Here is a 15,941-nt window from a genome sequence, read left to right as displayed (position 1 = left end):
AAATAACAATTAGCAAACGATGCTGGGAATTAAGTTTCCAACACATGAATTCCAGGGGCATGCCCAAACCACAGCAAGGAACGGATCACCCAACTTTTATGCTGCTCAACACATTCTTTTATTACATGTATTAATAATTTATTATATAAACATACACTGGCAAAATTTTAAAATTCCTGATTCAGGTTAATAGAACTATTGATTAGAAATATTTAGTTGTGACAGGTTTATCTGAGTTTCTTTGAAATAAAAGATGTAAAAATCTTTAAAACAGAGGGGAGAAATTTGTGAGAGGTAGAGGTTGAATCTGGAGACAAAGTACTGGAATTTTTGAAAACATTCCAATCCAAATTTTTAAAATTCAAGTGAGTGAATACACCAGTGCATACAATTAATGACAGAGATAGATAGACTGGTTCAATGTGGTGGTTCACACCTGTAATCCCAGTGGCTTGGGAGACTGAGGCAGGAGGATTACAAGTTCAAGGCCAGCCTCAGCAACTTAGAGAGGCCCTAAGTAACTTGGTGAGATGCTGTCTCAAAATGAAAAATAAAGGGACTGGGGAATGTGGTTCAGTGGCTAAGTACCTCTTGGCTTAATCCCTGGTACCCCCCCCCCCAAAAAAAAAAGGTAGACCAAATATGAAAGGAAAAAAAAAATGGAAGATGTTCAGTGCAATGGAACATGGCCTTGCACTGGCTTTAACACAACACAGCTGACTTCTGGACATTCCTACTCATCTCTATAGCACACAATGATAGAAATGCTCAATGCTTTAAAACAGTTGAAGATAATGTTAACGGTGTACAGGGTGGTGGGAAAGTAGAATTAGAAAAGGATTTAAAAAGAAACAAATTTAATTTATATTAATTAATTACTTTGTGATTAGATAACTGGTTAGATTTCTAATCAATCAACCAGGGGTGGTGCAAGCCTGTAATCCTGGCACCTTGGGAGGCTGAAGCAGAGGATCAAGAGTTCAAAGCCAGCCTCAGCAAAAGTGAGGCACTAAGCAACTCAGTGAGACCCTGTCTCTAAATAAAATACAAAGAATAGGGCCGGGATGTGGCTCAGTGGTTGAGTTCAATCCCCAGTACTCCCTCCCTGCAAAAAAATCAACCAGGGAATCAATCCTATCATTATATTTTTATAGTATGTTCACTAAATAAGGCATTGCATTGTCCTGTTGTAGATTCCTAATAGACGTGGTAAGCCAGAAGCAATGCCATCAGAGAAGAGAAACCGCAGAGAGAAAGACGTGCTCTAAGTTGTAAACAGATGATAGATCACTGATGTGACATGATTACCTTCACCAGGTTCAGAAATAAAACGATAAGAGAGCTGCAAACAAAAGTCTGCAGAGTGCCCACTTATCTCTTAAAGGAAACAGGGAAAGTGGCTAAAATAAGACACTAGGGAGAATTAAAAGACATTGTCTTCAAATCTGAAATCAAAATAAGGTGATAGGTGTTTTGAGAACCTAGTTCAGTGTAACAGCAAAAACAGGTTTCCTTCTGAAATCAGGATGAGCAGCAAAACCTCCAGCCCCGGGATCATGAAGAGGGCCGTTCCCCATGCAGCCACACCCCGCCCTGGTTTCCCTTCCTCCACGATTTCTCAGTAGTCACTCCCTGGCTACTGTTTTACTGCGAGGAGTCTGAGGCCATCTCTCTTTGCAGGTGGCATAACAACTGGTTCTTCGCTGACCCTGCAGTTTTACTCAAATATTCCGCTTGGCTTCTGCAATTCCTTTAGTTCTGGGTGAGCTGTGTCCAAGTAGCCAACAATATTTGGCCTCTGGCAAGATGTAGGTGCTGAAGACAGCGCCTGTTTTTTTTTTTTCCAACTGCAAAGTTACTGTGGATGTAGCAGTGAGCTGGTCCCTGGGCTGGGACTATGGCCTTGCTTGGTTTCCCAAAACCACTAGCCTGGCTGGAGAATTGAATACAAAGGGTTAAGTAACTCTAACTCTAGGCCAGGCACCTACCTGCCTATGGGTCAGGGTCAGGGAGATTTCCCACTAGAAACATGGGTTGGGTACACAGGCTGCCCTCAGGCAGGAAAGGGCCATGTCTGAGGTTTCAAGGTTTGAGTCCCACATGAGATTGAGTGTTTTTGACCTCTTTGGGGACTTTTTTTTTTCTTTTTGGCTTTTCTGGACCTTGGGGAACTTCCAGGCCCTTGAGCCAGAGATACCTGGTAAAAGACCATGGGAGGGAGAGATGCTTATAGACTCAGTGCTTAAGCACTCAGATAAGTCGCTAGTCCAGAATATTTGTGGGGTGTGGGATGCAAGAAGTCAGCACCAGACTGGGGATCCCAGAGACCTTTTCATAAGTGTGATGCCAAGTGGCCAGTGACTCCCCATCCTAGAGCCAGAGAAGACAATGATCTTGATTCCCAGGTTTCCCAGAAGGCCCTGGGCCAGTTCCCAGCCCCAGACCAGATCCTCTTTCAAGAGCATCTCTGTGACCAAGATCACTCAGGCAGATCGGGTAGTGGAGGAGCACGGACAGGTGGACAGTGAAGGCCGAGGGGACCACAGCAACCTTTCAAGGAACAGACAGCAGTCCTAGAGATGATCCAGAGTCACCAGGACCTCCAGCCCTGGATGAGGTCTTTCCAATCTGGATTTATTCCTGGGACATTGGTTCCAGTCCTGGTAGCCTTGTTAACCTCAGGGGCCTTCAGACCCTTTCCACTTCCCACCCATTGCCCACCATCAGTATGCTTAGCTTCTTCTCTTGCCATCTCAGGGGCTTGGTAACAGTGATTTGGAGGTATGTCGGTCTGCCACTCAGACTGACCAATAAAAGCTTTATTCATAGTAAAAAGAAAAGAAATAGCTATTTGTAGTGCTTTTTCCTTCCAGCCCAGTTCCTGGGATAGGAAGTGAAAGGGTTCACACATCTGTGTCTTAGAAGCACCTGTTCCCTGACTTACATGAGACCATCTAAATCTGCTTTTCTTGTACCTTCCTGGGCACTCCCCCTTGATCTCCATCATACCTCCCTCCTTCAACTAGCTTCACCCTAGGCCTTTAAAAAATCATTATTAATACTCTCTAGGAAATTTCATCCACTGCACACCATGAATATGCTAAAACTTAACAAATTTATGCACCATATTGGTCAGGTTCTCCAGAGAAACCAACTGTATACATATGAAATCTCTTCCCATCCCCCATGTTTAGCTTCTTAGGACTGATGTAACAAATTTCCACAAGCTAAAAGTCTTAAAGTAAAAGAAATGTATTCTCTCATATTTTCTCATAGCCTCTCACACATAAATATATGAAGAGCTTTTTTTAAATAAGGTATTGATTGGCTCATGTCATTAGGTAGGCTGAGAAATCCAACTATTAGCCACCTGTAAACTGGAGACCCAGGAGAACTGGTGACATATTTTGAAGGACTGAGAGTTTTGGAGCCAATAGTATAGATTCCAGTTTGGGTCTGAACACTTTTGAATCATTAGTGCTCTGCTCAAACAGTATGGCAGACAGAATTTGCCCTTTCTGAACCCTTCTGTTCTATTCAGACCCTCAATAGATTGGACAATGGGAAGGACCATCTCCTTTACTCCACCAATTCTAATGCTAATATCCAGAAATAACTTCACAGATACATTCAGAAATAATGTTTACCATTTATCTGGGTACCCCCTATCACCCAGGCAAGTTGACCCATGAAATTAACTATCACCTATAGTATCTCCAATCTACACTTCTTCTTGAGGCCACATATTAAACTGTCTACTTGAACTCTCCTTGGGCACTTCCAAAATTCTTCAAACTCTGCAAATCACAAACTGGGTTTTCCACTTCACCCCAAGACTGGGTGTTCTTTAACATTCCCTACCTCAGGAAATGATACCAGCATCTCTCCAGGTTCACAGCCGGGCACTCAGGGACCATCTATCTCAATGCCTGTTTCCTTCATCTCCTATTTTAAGTCCTTTATGACTTCTGAATCCATCTAGTTCCTTCCATCTTTACTACCACTACTCAAGTCCAGAGACTTAGATGAGTGCAATAATAATAAAAGCTAATAATTAAAGGCCTATTATATACCAGGCAGACACTTTTTAGAAACTTTACATCAATTATCTCTTCTAATCACCCTATGTATTAGTTCCCTAGGGCTGACACAGCAATTACCACAAACCAGATGACTTAAAATAACAGGAATCTCTTCTCCTGCAGCGTGGAAGGCTAAAGTCGGGTCTGGTGTCATGGTGGGGTCCTCTCCAGGAGCCAGGACAGGTCCTTGCATTGCTTCTCTCTTCCCTTTGTTGGAGGCTCCAGGCACTCTCCACTAGTGGCCGAGTCTCCACACGCTCCACCCTCACCTTCACATGACCTGCCACATATGTCTATTTCAGTCTCCCGCCCTTTTCTCATAAAGGTGCTTGTCTTTGGATTTAGAATCCCTCCAGTCAATCCAGGATAAACACTTCACCTTAAGATCCTGCAATTCATTACATGGGGTCTAGGGATTGACAGGGGGGTCTTTGGGGGAGCTTCCATGTAGCCTACTACTCTCTGTAAAGTCAGCATAGTTACTAGTCCCACGGGATTCAAGAGGCAACTGAGACTTACAGAGATTAAGGAGTTGCCCAAGATCACACGGTCAATAGGTGGGTTATAGGCATAAGTCTCACATTTATTTCCACAAAGACAATTTTAATACTTTTCTGAAGAAAGTAAGAGTTTCAAGAAATTGTTCACTTGGGTATTGAATATAGGTTCTTCAATTGCTCTATTACTAAACCACTTGAGTATAAGATACCCAAGAAGTTGTACCTCTGGGAATCTTCTATGGATAAATTTGTCACATTTGACAAAGTTATTCATTGCCACATATCCTTTGTAATAAGAAAGCATTGGAGATGATCTTATTGCCCACCAGTAGGAGATGGCTAAATACATTATAAGTACAGCCACTCAATGTGTGTGGGGGGCACATTGAGTGGCTGTACTATAGAACAAGGCATGTCTGCAGTTAATACCAAAGTATCATATATTTAAAATATACTAACAGAGTAATTTTAAGTCTTCTCACAAAAACAAGAGAGAAATATGTGAGGTGATGGCTAGGACAATTAGCTTGATTAGGCTGTCCTAACATCATCAAAACATCACATTTTTCATCTTAAATATATGCATTGTTTAATCTGTCATTCATACCCCAATAGAGTTCGAACAGTAAAAAAAAAAGTCAAATAAGATATGTCTATTTCAATACGGAAGAAGTTAACTCCAGGTGCAGGGGGGTATGTATAAATGCTATCATTTTATAAATAACCAAAAGGACACAGATTTATATGCACATGTATGCTATGCATGCATGGAATATTTTGTAAAGTTAAACCAGACATTTGTAACTGCATTTGTTCTTGAGGAAAGAACTATGAGATTGAATATAGGGATGGAGAAAAGACTTACTTTTCACTGTGCACTCTACTGCATTGCTTGAATATGTTTTGTCATGTGAGAGAGAATCTATGAGCTAGTTTTCACCTTTTCCAACTTAACCTCCTAATGCATTTCATTTTTCGTGTTCCCAGAACACTTTGTAGGCTCATATAGAGTGGTGTGTGTGTGTGTGTGTGTGTGTGTGTGTGTGTGTTTACTTTCACTCTGGATCTCATGTTTTCTGCCTATAGAAACCCCACTCCCCAATAGCTCTTCTGTGCAACCTCCTGATCTTCAGTGTTGGAACCAACCTCTTCCCTCTTCCCTTGGAAACCCCTTGTTCATCCTGCTTTGAATTATAGTTATCTTTATAAGTTGGTTATCCTGAATAAATTAACCCCTAAAGGGAAGCATGCATCTTCTTGGTCTCTATATTCCTCAAAGAATCTGGAGCTGATTGTTGCTGAATGCATATCATTAACTGAAAACTTGGAAGCGGGATACTCACCTAGGAAAACCCAAGTTTTCTATGAAGACTGGTGGTAAGAAAGCTAGGGGAAAACATCGAGCCCACATATAGGAACCCTACATAGCGTAAATATCTAAAGGCACAAACAAGATCCTTAAGGCTAAAAATAAAGATAATACTGTATATCAAATAATATATTACTGTAAATCAAATCCCTTATAGGGGGTGGATGAATGTGAAGTGAAATAGGAACTGCACTTTAAATATATTACAAGTAAAAAAGACCAGAAAATGACTTCAGTTAAAATACAGTAAAGATAACAGTATGTGTGTGTGTGTGTGTGTGTGTGTGTGTATATATATATATATATATATATATATATATATATATATATATATATATATATAGTATTTCAGCCAAAAAAAAAAATCTGGTCACAATACAGGCAACTACTAATACTGTCCTGAGCAGGAAGCTGCTCAGATGAGACTAGCCACCTTCCCTACTCACACATAAATACCTACATCAGTACAACTCTTTTTTTAAAAAATTTTTATTGTTGGTTGTTCAAAACATTACATAGTTCTTGATATATCATATTTCACACTTTGATTCAAGTGGGTTATGAACTCCCATTTTTACCCCGTATACAGATTGCAGAATCACATCAGTTACACATCCATTGATTTACATATTGCCATACTAGTGTCTGTTGTGTTCTGCTGCCTTTCCTATCAGTACAACTCTTGAGGACACTTACTAACAGCATTTTTAAGCAAAGTATCCTACATCAAACTGGGAATTTCTGCAATTTTATCTGTTTACTTTTTGCTATCATTTGGACCCATTCTCTCTTGTCCTTAGTAATATTGGAGGCTCAGGGGTAATATTACTCCATACTTTTAACTTTTACATATTCTAAAGTATTTCATAGTAACTAACTATATCCCACCTTCGGTAAATAATAGAATCAGATTTTTTTTTTCATGATTCTAACATACGGCTATTCTGTTTGAGTCAAGTAAATAGGCACACTGATGTCAGGCCTGATACATTTTGGGATGGCCTTACAATCGCACATACTATAATAAAATAGCAATTAAAATGGAAATAATTAAAAGTTCACTTTAACTTACTGTCATTGCAGTATTCTGTTCCTCGGCAGCCAGGTGTGCTAAGCCCAAGTAATACAAAGCTTCTCCTTCCATCTTTTTGTTGTTTGCTAAAATACAGATGTAGAAATATTACTGTGGTATTAAAGAAATTGATTTATCACAACTATCAGCAGTAAGTTGCTATTTTAAAAAGTATACAGATTTATCAATGATCCCCAAAGCCTAGCTGTGCACTGAATAAAACAAAGACCAATGTAAACATAAGTTACTGGATCCCAGGTGTTAGAGTAAGGTTCATGAGATATATAATGATGAGGGGTTTCCCTCTATATACCTATCAGTATGCCATTTTATTTATTTGTTCATTTGTTTATTTATTGATACCCTGGGAATTGAACCCAGGGGCATTTAACCACTGAGTCACATCCTCAGCCCTTTTTAATTTTTTTTTTTTAATTTAGAGACAGGGTCTCACTAAGTTACCTAGGGCCTTGTTAAATTGCTGAGGTTGGCTTTGAACTTGTGATCCTCCTGCAATGCACTCAGTCTGGCTCCAGTATGCAATTTTGATGGCCAGGTATACCCTTACTATCAGCCTACCATTGTCCAGCATCTGTAATAACTGGTGAGGGTACCAGCCGTTAACTACTATACCTTCACTCACCACATGACTGACATACAGCTAAGTTTCCAACAGAGCAGATGAGTATAGCCAAATAAGAGATTGTTATTCTGGTTATGTTCAATTCAAAAGCTATTTATTGGTTAAACCTTGAGAGAGAATGACAGAGCTTGACTTCTTGGTACAAAATTCCACTCACATTTGAAATCTAAACATGTTCTTTCTTCTTTGCTCACCACTTGTAAAGCGTTTCATCATCTTTTTACAAGGAGTTAAGCCTTTCTAATTCTTGGGAGATAAATTTTATTCCAGGAATTACCCATTTTTTCTTTCCAAAAGCAAAATGTATAAAGGTGCAACATATGGTTTAAAAAGACATTCATTGAGAGCAGCCCCCTCCCCCTGTGCCGGCAAGGTAGAGGGAACTGTGACCACCGACAGAAAAGGCCCAGTGGCCCACGGAGGGGCAGAGCTTCCAATCACTCCTGCAAGGTAGGCGGGCCTGCGACCCACCGGCAGAAGAGGAGCAGCGGCCTGCTGAGAGACAGAGCCGCCCCCTCCCCCCGAGCCTGCAAGGTAGACGGAACTGTGACCACCATCAGAACAGGCCAGACCTGCAACCGACAGACAGAACAGGCCCAGTGGCCTGAGGAAGGGTAGAGCCGCCCCCCCCCCCAGCGCCTGCAAGGTAGGCGGACCTGCTACCGACCGGCAGAGCAGGCCCAGCGGCCTGCGGGCGTGGTAGGCACATTGCCCCAATTGGAGGAGGGGCAGAGCCGCCGCCCGCGCCTGCAAGGGAGACTTTGCAACTATACAAGACCAATATAAATATATAGGGGGAAAATTCAATAGCACAACAGTTTCACCAAGTAGAAAGGAACGCGAACAGTATGAAGAGACAAGGAAAGAAAGGACCACAAGCAATGCAGGTCAACTCAACATTAGAAGAGGTAATAGCTGCAGCAGATGGAATGTCAGATAAAGAATTCAGGATATACATACTTCAGATGATCTGGAGTCTCAAGGAAGACATCAGACAGCAAAATCAGACAATGAAAGATCACTTCAACAATGAATTACATAAACAAATCCAAGAAGCAAAAGATCAACTATACAGGGAGATAGAGGTTATAAAAAACAAACAGAAATCCTAGAAATGCAGGAAGCAATAAACCAACTTAAAAACTCAATTGAGAATACTACCAGCAGAGTAGAACACTTAGAAGATAGAACATCAGACAATGAAGATAAAGTATTTCAACTTGAAAAGAACATAGACAGCTCAGCAAGACTGTTAAGAAACCATGAGCAGAACATCCAAGAAATATGGGATAACATCGAGAGACCAAATTTAAGAGTCATTGGGATACTGGAAGGGACAGAGTTTCAAACCAAAGGAATGAGCAATCTATTCAATGAAATAATACAAGAAAACTTCCCAGACTTGAAGAATGAGACAGAATCCCAAATCCTAGAAGCCTACAGGACGCCGAATGTGCAAAATCATAAGAGACCCACACCTAGACACATTATAATGAAGATGCCCAACATACAGAATAAGGAGAGAATTTTAAAAGCTACAAGAGAAAGGAAGCAGATTACATTTAGGGGTAAGCCAATCAGGATAACAGCTGATCTTTCAACACAGACTCTGAAAGCTAGAAGATCCTGGAATAACATATTTCAAACACTGAAAGAAAATGGGTTCCAACCAAGAATTGTGTATCCAGCGAAATTAAGCTTCAGGATGGAAGATGAAATTAAAACCTTCCACGATAAACAAAAGTTTAAAGAATTCGCAGCTAGAAAACCATCTCTTCAAAACATCCTCGACAAAGCATTACAGGAAGAGGAAATGGAAAATAACAATGAAAACCAACAGTGGGAGGTAGGACAGTAAAGGGGGGGGGGAAATAATCAAAGAGGAAAACAAACCATGTTTAGTAACAGAAATAAACAAATATGGCTGGAAGAACAACCCATATCTCAATAATAACCCTAAATGTTAATGGCAATTAGACAGGCGAAAGAAATTAAAGGCATAAAAATAGGAAAAGAAGAACTTAAATTATCACTATTTGCAGATGATATGATTCTATACCTAGCAGACCCAAAAGGCTCTACAAAGAAACTATTAGAGCTAATAAATGAATTCAGCAAAGTGGCAGGATATCAAATCAACACGCATAAATCAAAGGCATTCCTGTATATCAGCGACAAATCCTCTGAAATGGAAATGAGGACAACCACTCCATTCACAATATCTTCAAAAAAAATAAAATACTTGGGAATCAACCTAACAAAAGAGGTGAAAGACTTATACAATGAAAACTACAGAACCCTAAAGAGAGAAATAGAAGAAGATCTTAGAAGATGGAAAAATATACCCTGTTCATGGATAGGCAGAACTAACATCATCAAAATGGCGATATTACCAAAAGTTCTCTATAGGTTTAATGCAATGCCAATCAAAATCCCAACGACATTTCTTGTAGAAATAGAGAAAGCAATCATGAAATTCATATGGAAAAATAAACGACCCAGAATAGCAAAAACAATGCTAAGCAGGAAGTGTGAATCAGGAGGTATAGCAATACCAGACTTCAAACTATACTACAGAGCAATAGTAACAAAAACAGCATGGTACTGGTACCAAAACAGGCGGGTGGACCAATGGTACAGAATAGAGGACACAGAAACCAATCCACAAAACTACAACTACCTTATATTTGATAAAGGGGCTAAAAGCATGCAATGGAGGAAGGATAGCATCTTCAACAAATGGTGCTGGGAAAACTGGAAATCCATATGCAACAAAATGAAACTGAATCCCTTTCTCTCGCCATGCACAAAAGTGAATTCAAAATGGATCAAGGAGCTTGATATCAAATCAGAGACACGCCGTCTGATAGAAGAAAAAGTTGGCTACGTTCTACATACTGTGGGGTCGGGCTCCAAATTCCTCAATAGGACACCCATAGCACAAAAGTTAATAACTAGAATCAACAAATGGGACTTACTCAAACTAAAAAGTTTTTTCTCAGCAAAAGAAACAATAAGAGAGGTAAATAGAGAGCCTACATCCTGGGAACAAATCTTTACTCCTCACACTTCAGATAGAGCCCTAATATCCAGAGTATACAAAGAACTCAAAAAATTAGACAATAAGAGAACAAACAACCCAATCAACAAATGGGCCAAGGACCTGAACAGACACTTCTCTGAGGAGGACATACAATCAATCAACAAGTACATGAAAAAATGCTCACCATCTCTAGCAGTCAGAGAAATGCAAATCAAAACCACCCTAAGATACCATCTCACTCCAGTTAGATTGGCAGCCATTATGAAGTCAAACAACAACAAGTGCTGGCGAGGATGTGGGGAAAAGGGTACACTTGTACATTGCTGGTGGGACTGCAAATTGGTGCAGCCAATTTGGAAAGCAGTATGGAGATTTCAAAAAATGTGGCATTTATACACAATGGAGTATTACTCTGCATTAAAAAATGACAAAATCATAGAATTTACAGGGAAATGGATGGCATTAGAGCAGATTATGCTAAGTGAAGCTAGCCAATCCCTAAAGAACAAATGCCAAATGTCTTCTTTGATATAAGGAGAGTAACTAAGAACAGAGTAGGGTCGAAGAGCATGAGAAGAAGATTAACATTAAACAGGGATGAGAGGTGGGAGGGAAAGGGAGAGAGAAGGGAAATTGCATGGAAATGGAAGGAGACCCTCAGAGTTATACAAAAGTACATACAAGAGGAAGTGAGGGGAAAGGGAAAAATAATACAAGGGGGACAAATGAATGTCAGTAGAGGGGGCAGAGAGAGAAGAGGGGAAGGGAGGGGAGGGGGGATAGTAGAGGATAGGAAAGGCAGCAGAACACAACAGACACTAGTATGGCAATATGTAAATCAATGGATGTGTAACTGATGTGATTCTGCAATCTGTATATGGGGTAAAAATGGGAGCTCATAACCCACTTGAATCAAAGTGTGAAATATGATATATCAAGAACTATGTAATGTTTTGAACAGCCAACAATAAAAAATTAAAAAAAATAAATAAAAAGACATTCATCATAACATTTGATAAATCTACAGCTTACTGACCTTTAGTATATTAATGTAACATATATATTTAATATATTTTAAAGAACTATTTAAAGTTCTTATTTTAATATTAATACTTTCCTCTTTTCTACTTTTGGAACTCATTAGCTTCTGTCTAATACCTGGGTAATGCAAATACTGACTGATCCACATATGGTTTTGTTCTTGGGAGAGTAGATTTCTGAACCCTGCTTTCCAATCATGAAGTATTTCATGAATTAGCAATCCTCCAGGCAGCAGTTGATCTCACCACTCACTGAATTACCACTCATGAAGCAGTGGCTCATTGGAAGATATTAAGAAAAAAAGGCTAGCTGGCATGATGACATACACCTGTAATCCCAGTGGCTTGGGAGGCTGAGCTGGGAGGACCACAAGTTTGAGGCCAGCCTCAGCAACTTAGCAAGGCCCTGAGCAACTTAGTGAGATCCTGTCTCAAGATTAAAAAATAAATAAAAAGGGCTGGGGATGTGGTTCAGTGGTTAAGTGCCTCTGATTTTATACCCAGTATGGAAAAAAAAGAAAAAGAAAGAAAAGAGGATATCCGCTGGGTGTGGTGGTGTGTATTGAAGGGCTGAGGCAGGAGGATCACAAACTCAAGGCCAGCCTCAACAACTTATTGAGACCATATCTCAAAACCAAAAATAAAAAAGGAAGCTCCCCTGGGTTTAATGCCCAGAACCACACACACACACACACACACACACACACACACACACACACGAATTATTACAGCATAAGAAGTACGTTTTCTTCTATTCCCCTTCTCTGTCCTCTGGAAAGTGAGAGATGCTTTCAGAAAGGAGACTGCTTGGCAGGGCTCTTACCATTAGCAGAGGCCCCACTCACCTTCCTTTTTTTGTGTGAATTCTCTTACAACTCAGCAAACGTGAACCTAAAGTAAAATATACATTCCTTTGCATTGAAGTTCTCGCCAATTTCATGCAACAAAAGTTGGTTGCTGAAATCGATCTAAGAGCTAATGATTTATGTCAGTGTTCACCCCCTTGGAGAAGGTACTAGGTCATCATTTATTCAAAAGTTGTTCATTTAGTGGGGTGTCTTTCAATGACGGTGATTTCCTGTGATTCAATTAATTTTATTTTTAAAAAGTAACTGAAAGAATAAGCTGTTCACTTTCACTTGTTGGTAAATTAAAAACCATACCCCCCAAATTAGTTCTGTTTACTTCAAATAAGCCACCTGTTACTTAAATCAATTAAATATATCCATGAGCTTATGAATTTTAGTTTAAGGGCAGAATTTTTTTTTCCTTCATGAAAATGCTAGTCTATTAGTAAATTCCTACATGGCAACAAAATATCCTCGTATTTCACAAATTAAAAGCTTATAAGGATATGCTCCAAATTTTTCCCCTATTTATATACATTCATAAATGATATAGAACATTAAGGATATGAGAAACTCTCACAAAAAACACTTTTCCTGTTGTAAATGTGCATATGAATCACCTGGGGATCTTGCTCACCCATCGATTCTGATGCAGGCAGCCTGGGCTGGGACCTAAGATCCTGCTTTCATACCTGCCTCCTGGTGATGCTGATGTTTCGGAGGCCACACTTTGAGAGCCAATTGTCCAAAATATATTGAAGTCCTATTTTCCTGTTATCCCTAACTAAATATTCATCATAATTTCTAAGTTATCTGACTATATGTAGGAAATTTAGTAACAATGAAAGTTCTCTCAGATTGCTAGAAATATACAACTTTTAACACACACATGCACACACACACACACACACCCTTAACTTTTGCAGGTGACCTTATCTTCTCATTGTGGGTTCCTTGTTTTACAAGGCTATCCACAGCGGGTTGTAATTTTGGAGATAAAGCTTTCAAGGAACTAATGGATTTCTTGTTGTCAGCACTAAGCCACCTCTGTTTTACAGTGAAATTTGAAAGTATATTGATGGCATTTGTCTTTGCATTTCATAGGAAATAATCACCCTAACACTTGAAGGGTTTCACTTCACTCTTGGGAGAACCAGTGTCTGTCCATTAAAGAAAGCAATGTGAGAGGGTTCTTTTCCACCCACCTTCTTTGGCTATTTCAGAAGCTTTTATTAGAATTTTGATGGCCTGTTTGTATTCTTTATTCTCCAGCATTTTGTCTGAGAGTAATCTGTAGGTCCTCAGGAGACTTTCGCAGGCCCACATGTTGAGAAAGCGCTCTGTCTCATCCTTCCATATCCGCCCCTGCGTCAATTGATGGAATGCCTCATAATGCTCAGCGGCTTCCAGAAGCTGACCTGAAGAATAAAAGCCATTCATAAATATAAACCACGGGCCAGAACATGTTTTCAGAAATTTTGAGTATATCTTAGCTTTACTAGCATGGAATACAGGGGAAGAATTTGATCTCGGAGGCAGAAAAGGAGTTAAAGGAGCTGTTACTAACTGGATCTCAGATTCAGCAGGAATTCTGGCTTGACACCTGCAAGAGGGACGTACTTCAGCTAGTGGGGCTGGACTGGGATTGCACATGCTGAGAGACAGAATGGAAGTCCAGCAGCAATCAGGAATCCCAATCATATCATCTGACATTTACAGAGCATCTTGATTACAAGGAACTGTGCTATGTACTTTATAGGCAGGTCCCATTTAATCCTCAAAACAATTCTGTGGAGTGGGACTGTTATGATTCCATTTTACAGAAGAGAAAACTGAGGCCAGGTGAGGTAGTGGGTGGTAGGTCCAGAAAGTTTTGTTCGGAGTTCCTGCTCTCACCCAGTATTCTCTGTCGCTTTCCCAGGAGATGGCAATTTCCTCATTCTTGGGAATAATTTAGATGTCTTGAGAAAGGGTACATCTGGTACATATTTCAATTTATGGATCTTTAAGCTGTCTCTCAAAGTTTGAGGGAGGCATTTGTTTAATTTGAAAACTAAACTGTTTGCTTTTGAATAATTAGGATGTAGTTTAATTGTCTTTCTGGATTGTATACCCCATAATATGATCCAAAATGTATCTCCTCAAAGCCAAAACTCTAAATTAGCCTTAAATTATTTTATTCCTTCAAACATGAGTTAACATTTCTAGAAGAGGAGCTTGCAGTTCCCTGCTATACGTTGTAATTTACTTGTTAATCACCTTGTGCAAATGCTCACCATACAGTGTAATGTAAATGGTCTTTGATGGTATTGAAATGACATCACTGAAATTATCTGAAAAGAGGTTTCTACCTAGGCCCTCCACTGCAGCGAGAAGAGCGAGTGCAGGCTACAGGCAGACAGCCTGTTCTTATCCCAGCTTTACTACTTTTTGCTTAGCCTCAGGCTAATCCCTGCCCTCTCTGTGCCTTAGCTTATTATTCTGTGAAACACCTTTAGAGTGTAACTAGGTACTATTGTGAGAAATGAACAAATGCACGTTCAACGCGTTACAGAGTTAGTGCTCAATAAACGTAGCTAGTGTTATCAGTTGGTAATGATAATACTTCCAAAATATCTAACAGCCAATTGAAATATAACCACTAATTTGTTGTATTCTTTAAGTCCAACTTACTCATCCTGAGAAAAACAAGAATTAGCTCAGTCCACATAACCATATGATCCTAACTGAATAAACTCTGCGTTATATATTAGGTCAACATAATTCCTCAAACATGTTTCTGTGGATGGCGTGGGTAGGAGCTGCCACCATGACTATTGCATATAATTTCTCTGTTGTTTTTTTTTTTTTTTTTGCACTGAGTTTGTTATCAAAAGTGGTATTAAATAATACACACACAAACAGGAATAATAATCCCAAAGAAAGACAACCAACAGCCATGGATCATCCACAAATGACTGGCACAAAATATCAGTAAAGACATGGCCGTGCTGAGTTCTTGCCACACCAGGCAGAGGGAACTTCAGCAGAGCGAGCCACAGAGAGGACCATGGGTGTGGCAGGACTGTTTATAAATGGATAGTGTGAAACTTTCACGAGACAAGACTACCAGGCCATAAATTTGGCATTACAAAGAATATTTAGTTTCATGGGCAGGTGTCTATAAGTGAAAATACCAGAAAATGTCAAAAAACGTTTTCAAAGTGTTATTGGCTAAGAAGTAAGATTATGGGTGATAATTGATTTCTTTTATGATTTCCTTTCTTATTTTTCTTGATTTTTTTTACCTTTTCTGCTCACTGGCATTTTCTAAAGTTTCTATCATCAAAATGTGTTTATTTTGT

At 39.7% G+C, this 15,941-nt stretch overlaps 1 protein-coding gene across 1 annotated transcript in view; it reads right to left on the bottom strand.

Moving 5' to 3' along the window:
* Ttc29 (tetratricopeptide repeat domain 29) overlaps positions 1-15,941 on the bottom strand; it is a 226,937-nt gene that overhangs the window by 149,440 nt on the left and 61,556 nt on the right. The window contains exons 6-7 of the mRNA XM_046459089.2: positions 13,803-14,015; positions 7,024-7,109 (exon numbers count right to left, since the gene is read on the bottom strand). Of these exons, the coding sequence (XP_046315045.1) occupies positions 7,024-7,109; positions 13,803-14,015 (299 nt within the window). The remainder of the gene's footprint in view (positions 1-7,023; positions 7,110-13,802; positions 14,016-15,941) is intronic.

Source organism: Marmota monax, unplaced genomic scaffold (genome assembly GCF_021218885.2).
Source record: "Marmota monax isolate L192 unplaced genomic scaffold, Marmota_monax_Labrador192_F-V1.1 WCK01_AAM20220418_F8-fsc00002, whole genome shotgun sequence".
In the NCBI taxonomy this organism is placed as follows: Eukaryota; Metazoa; Chordata; class Mammalia; order Rodentia; family Sciuridae; genus Marmota; species Marmota monax.
The sequence above is the reverse complement of the archived record's forward strand: the minus strand, read 5'-3'. Positions and strand labels throughout refer to the sequence as shown.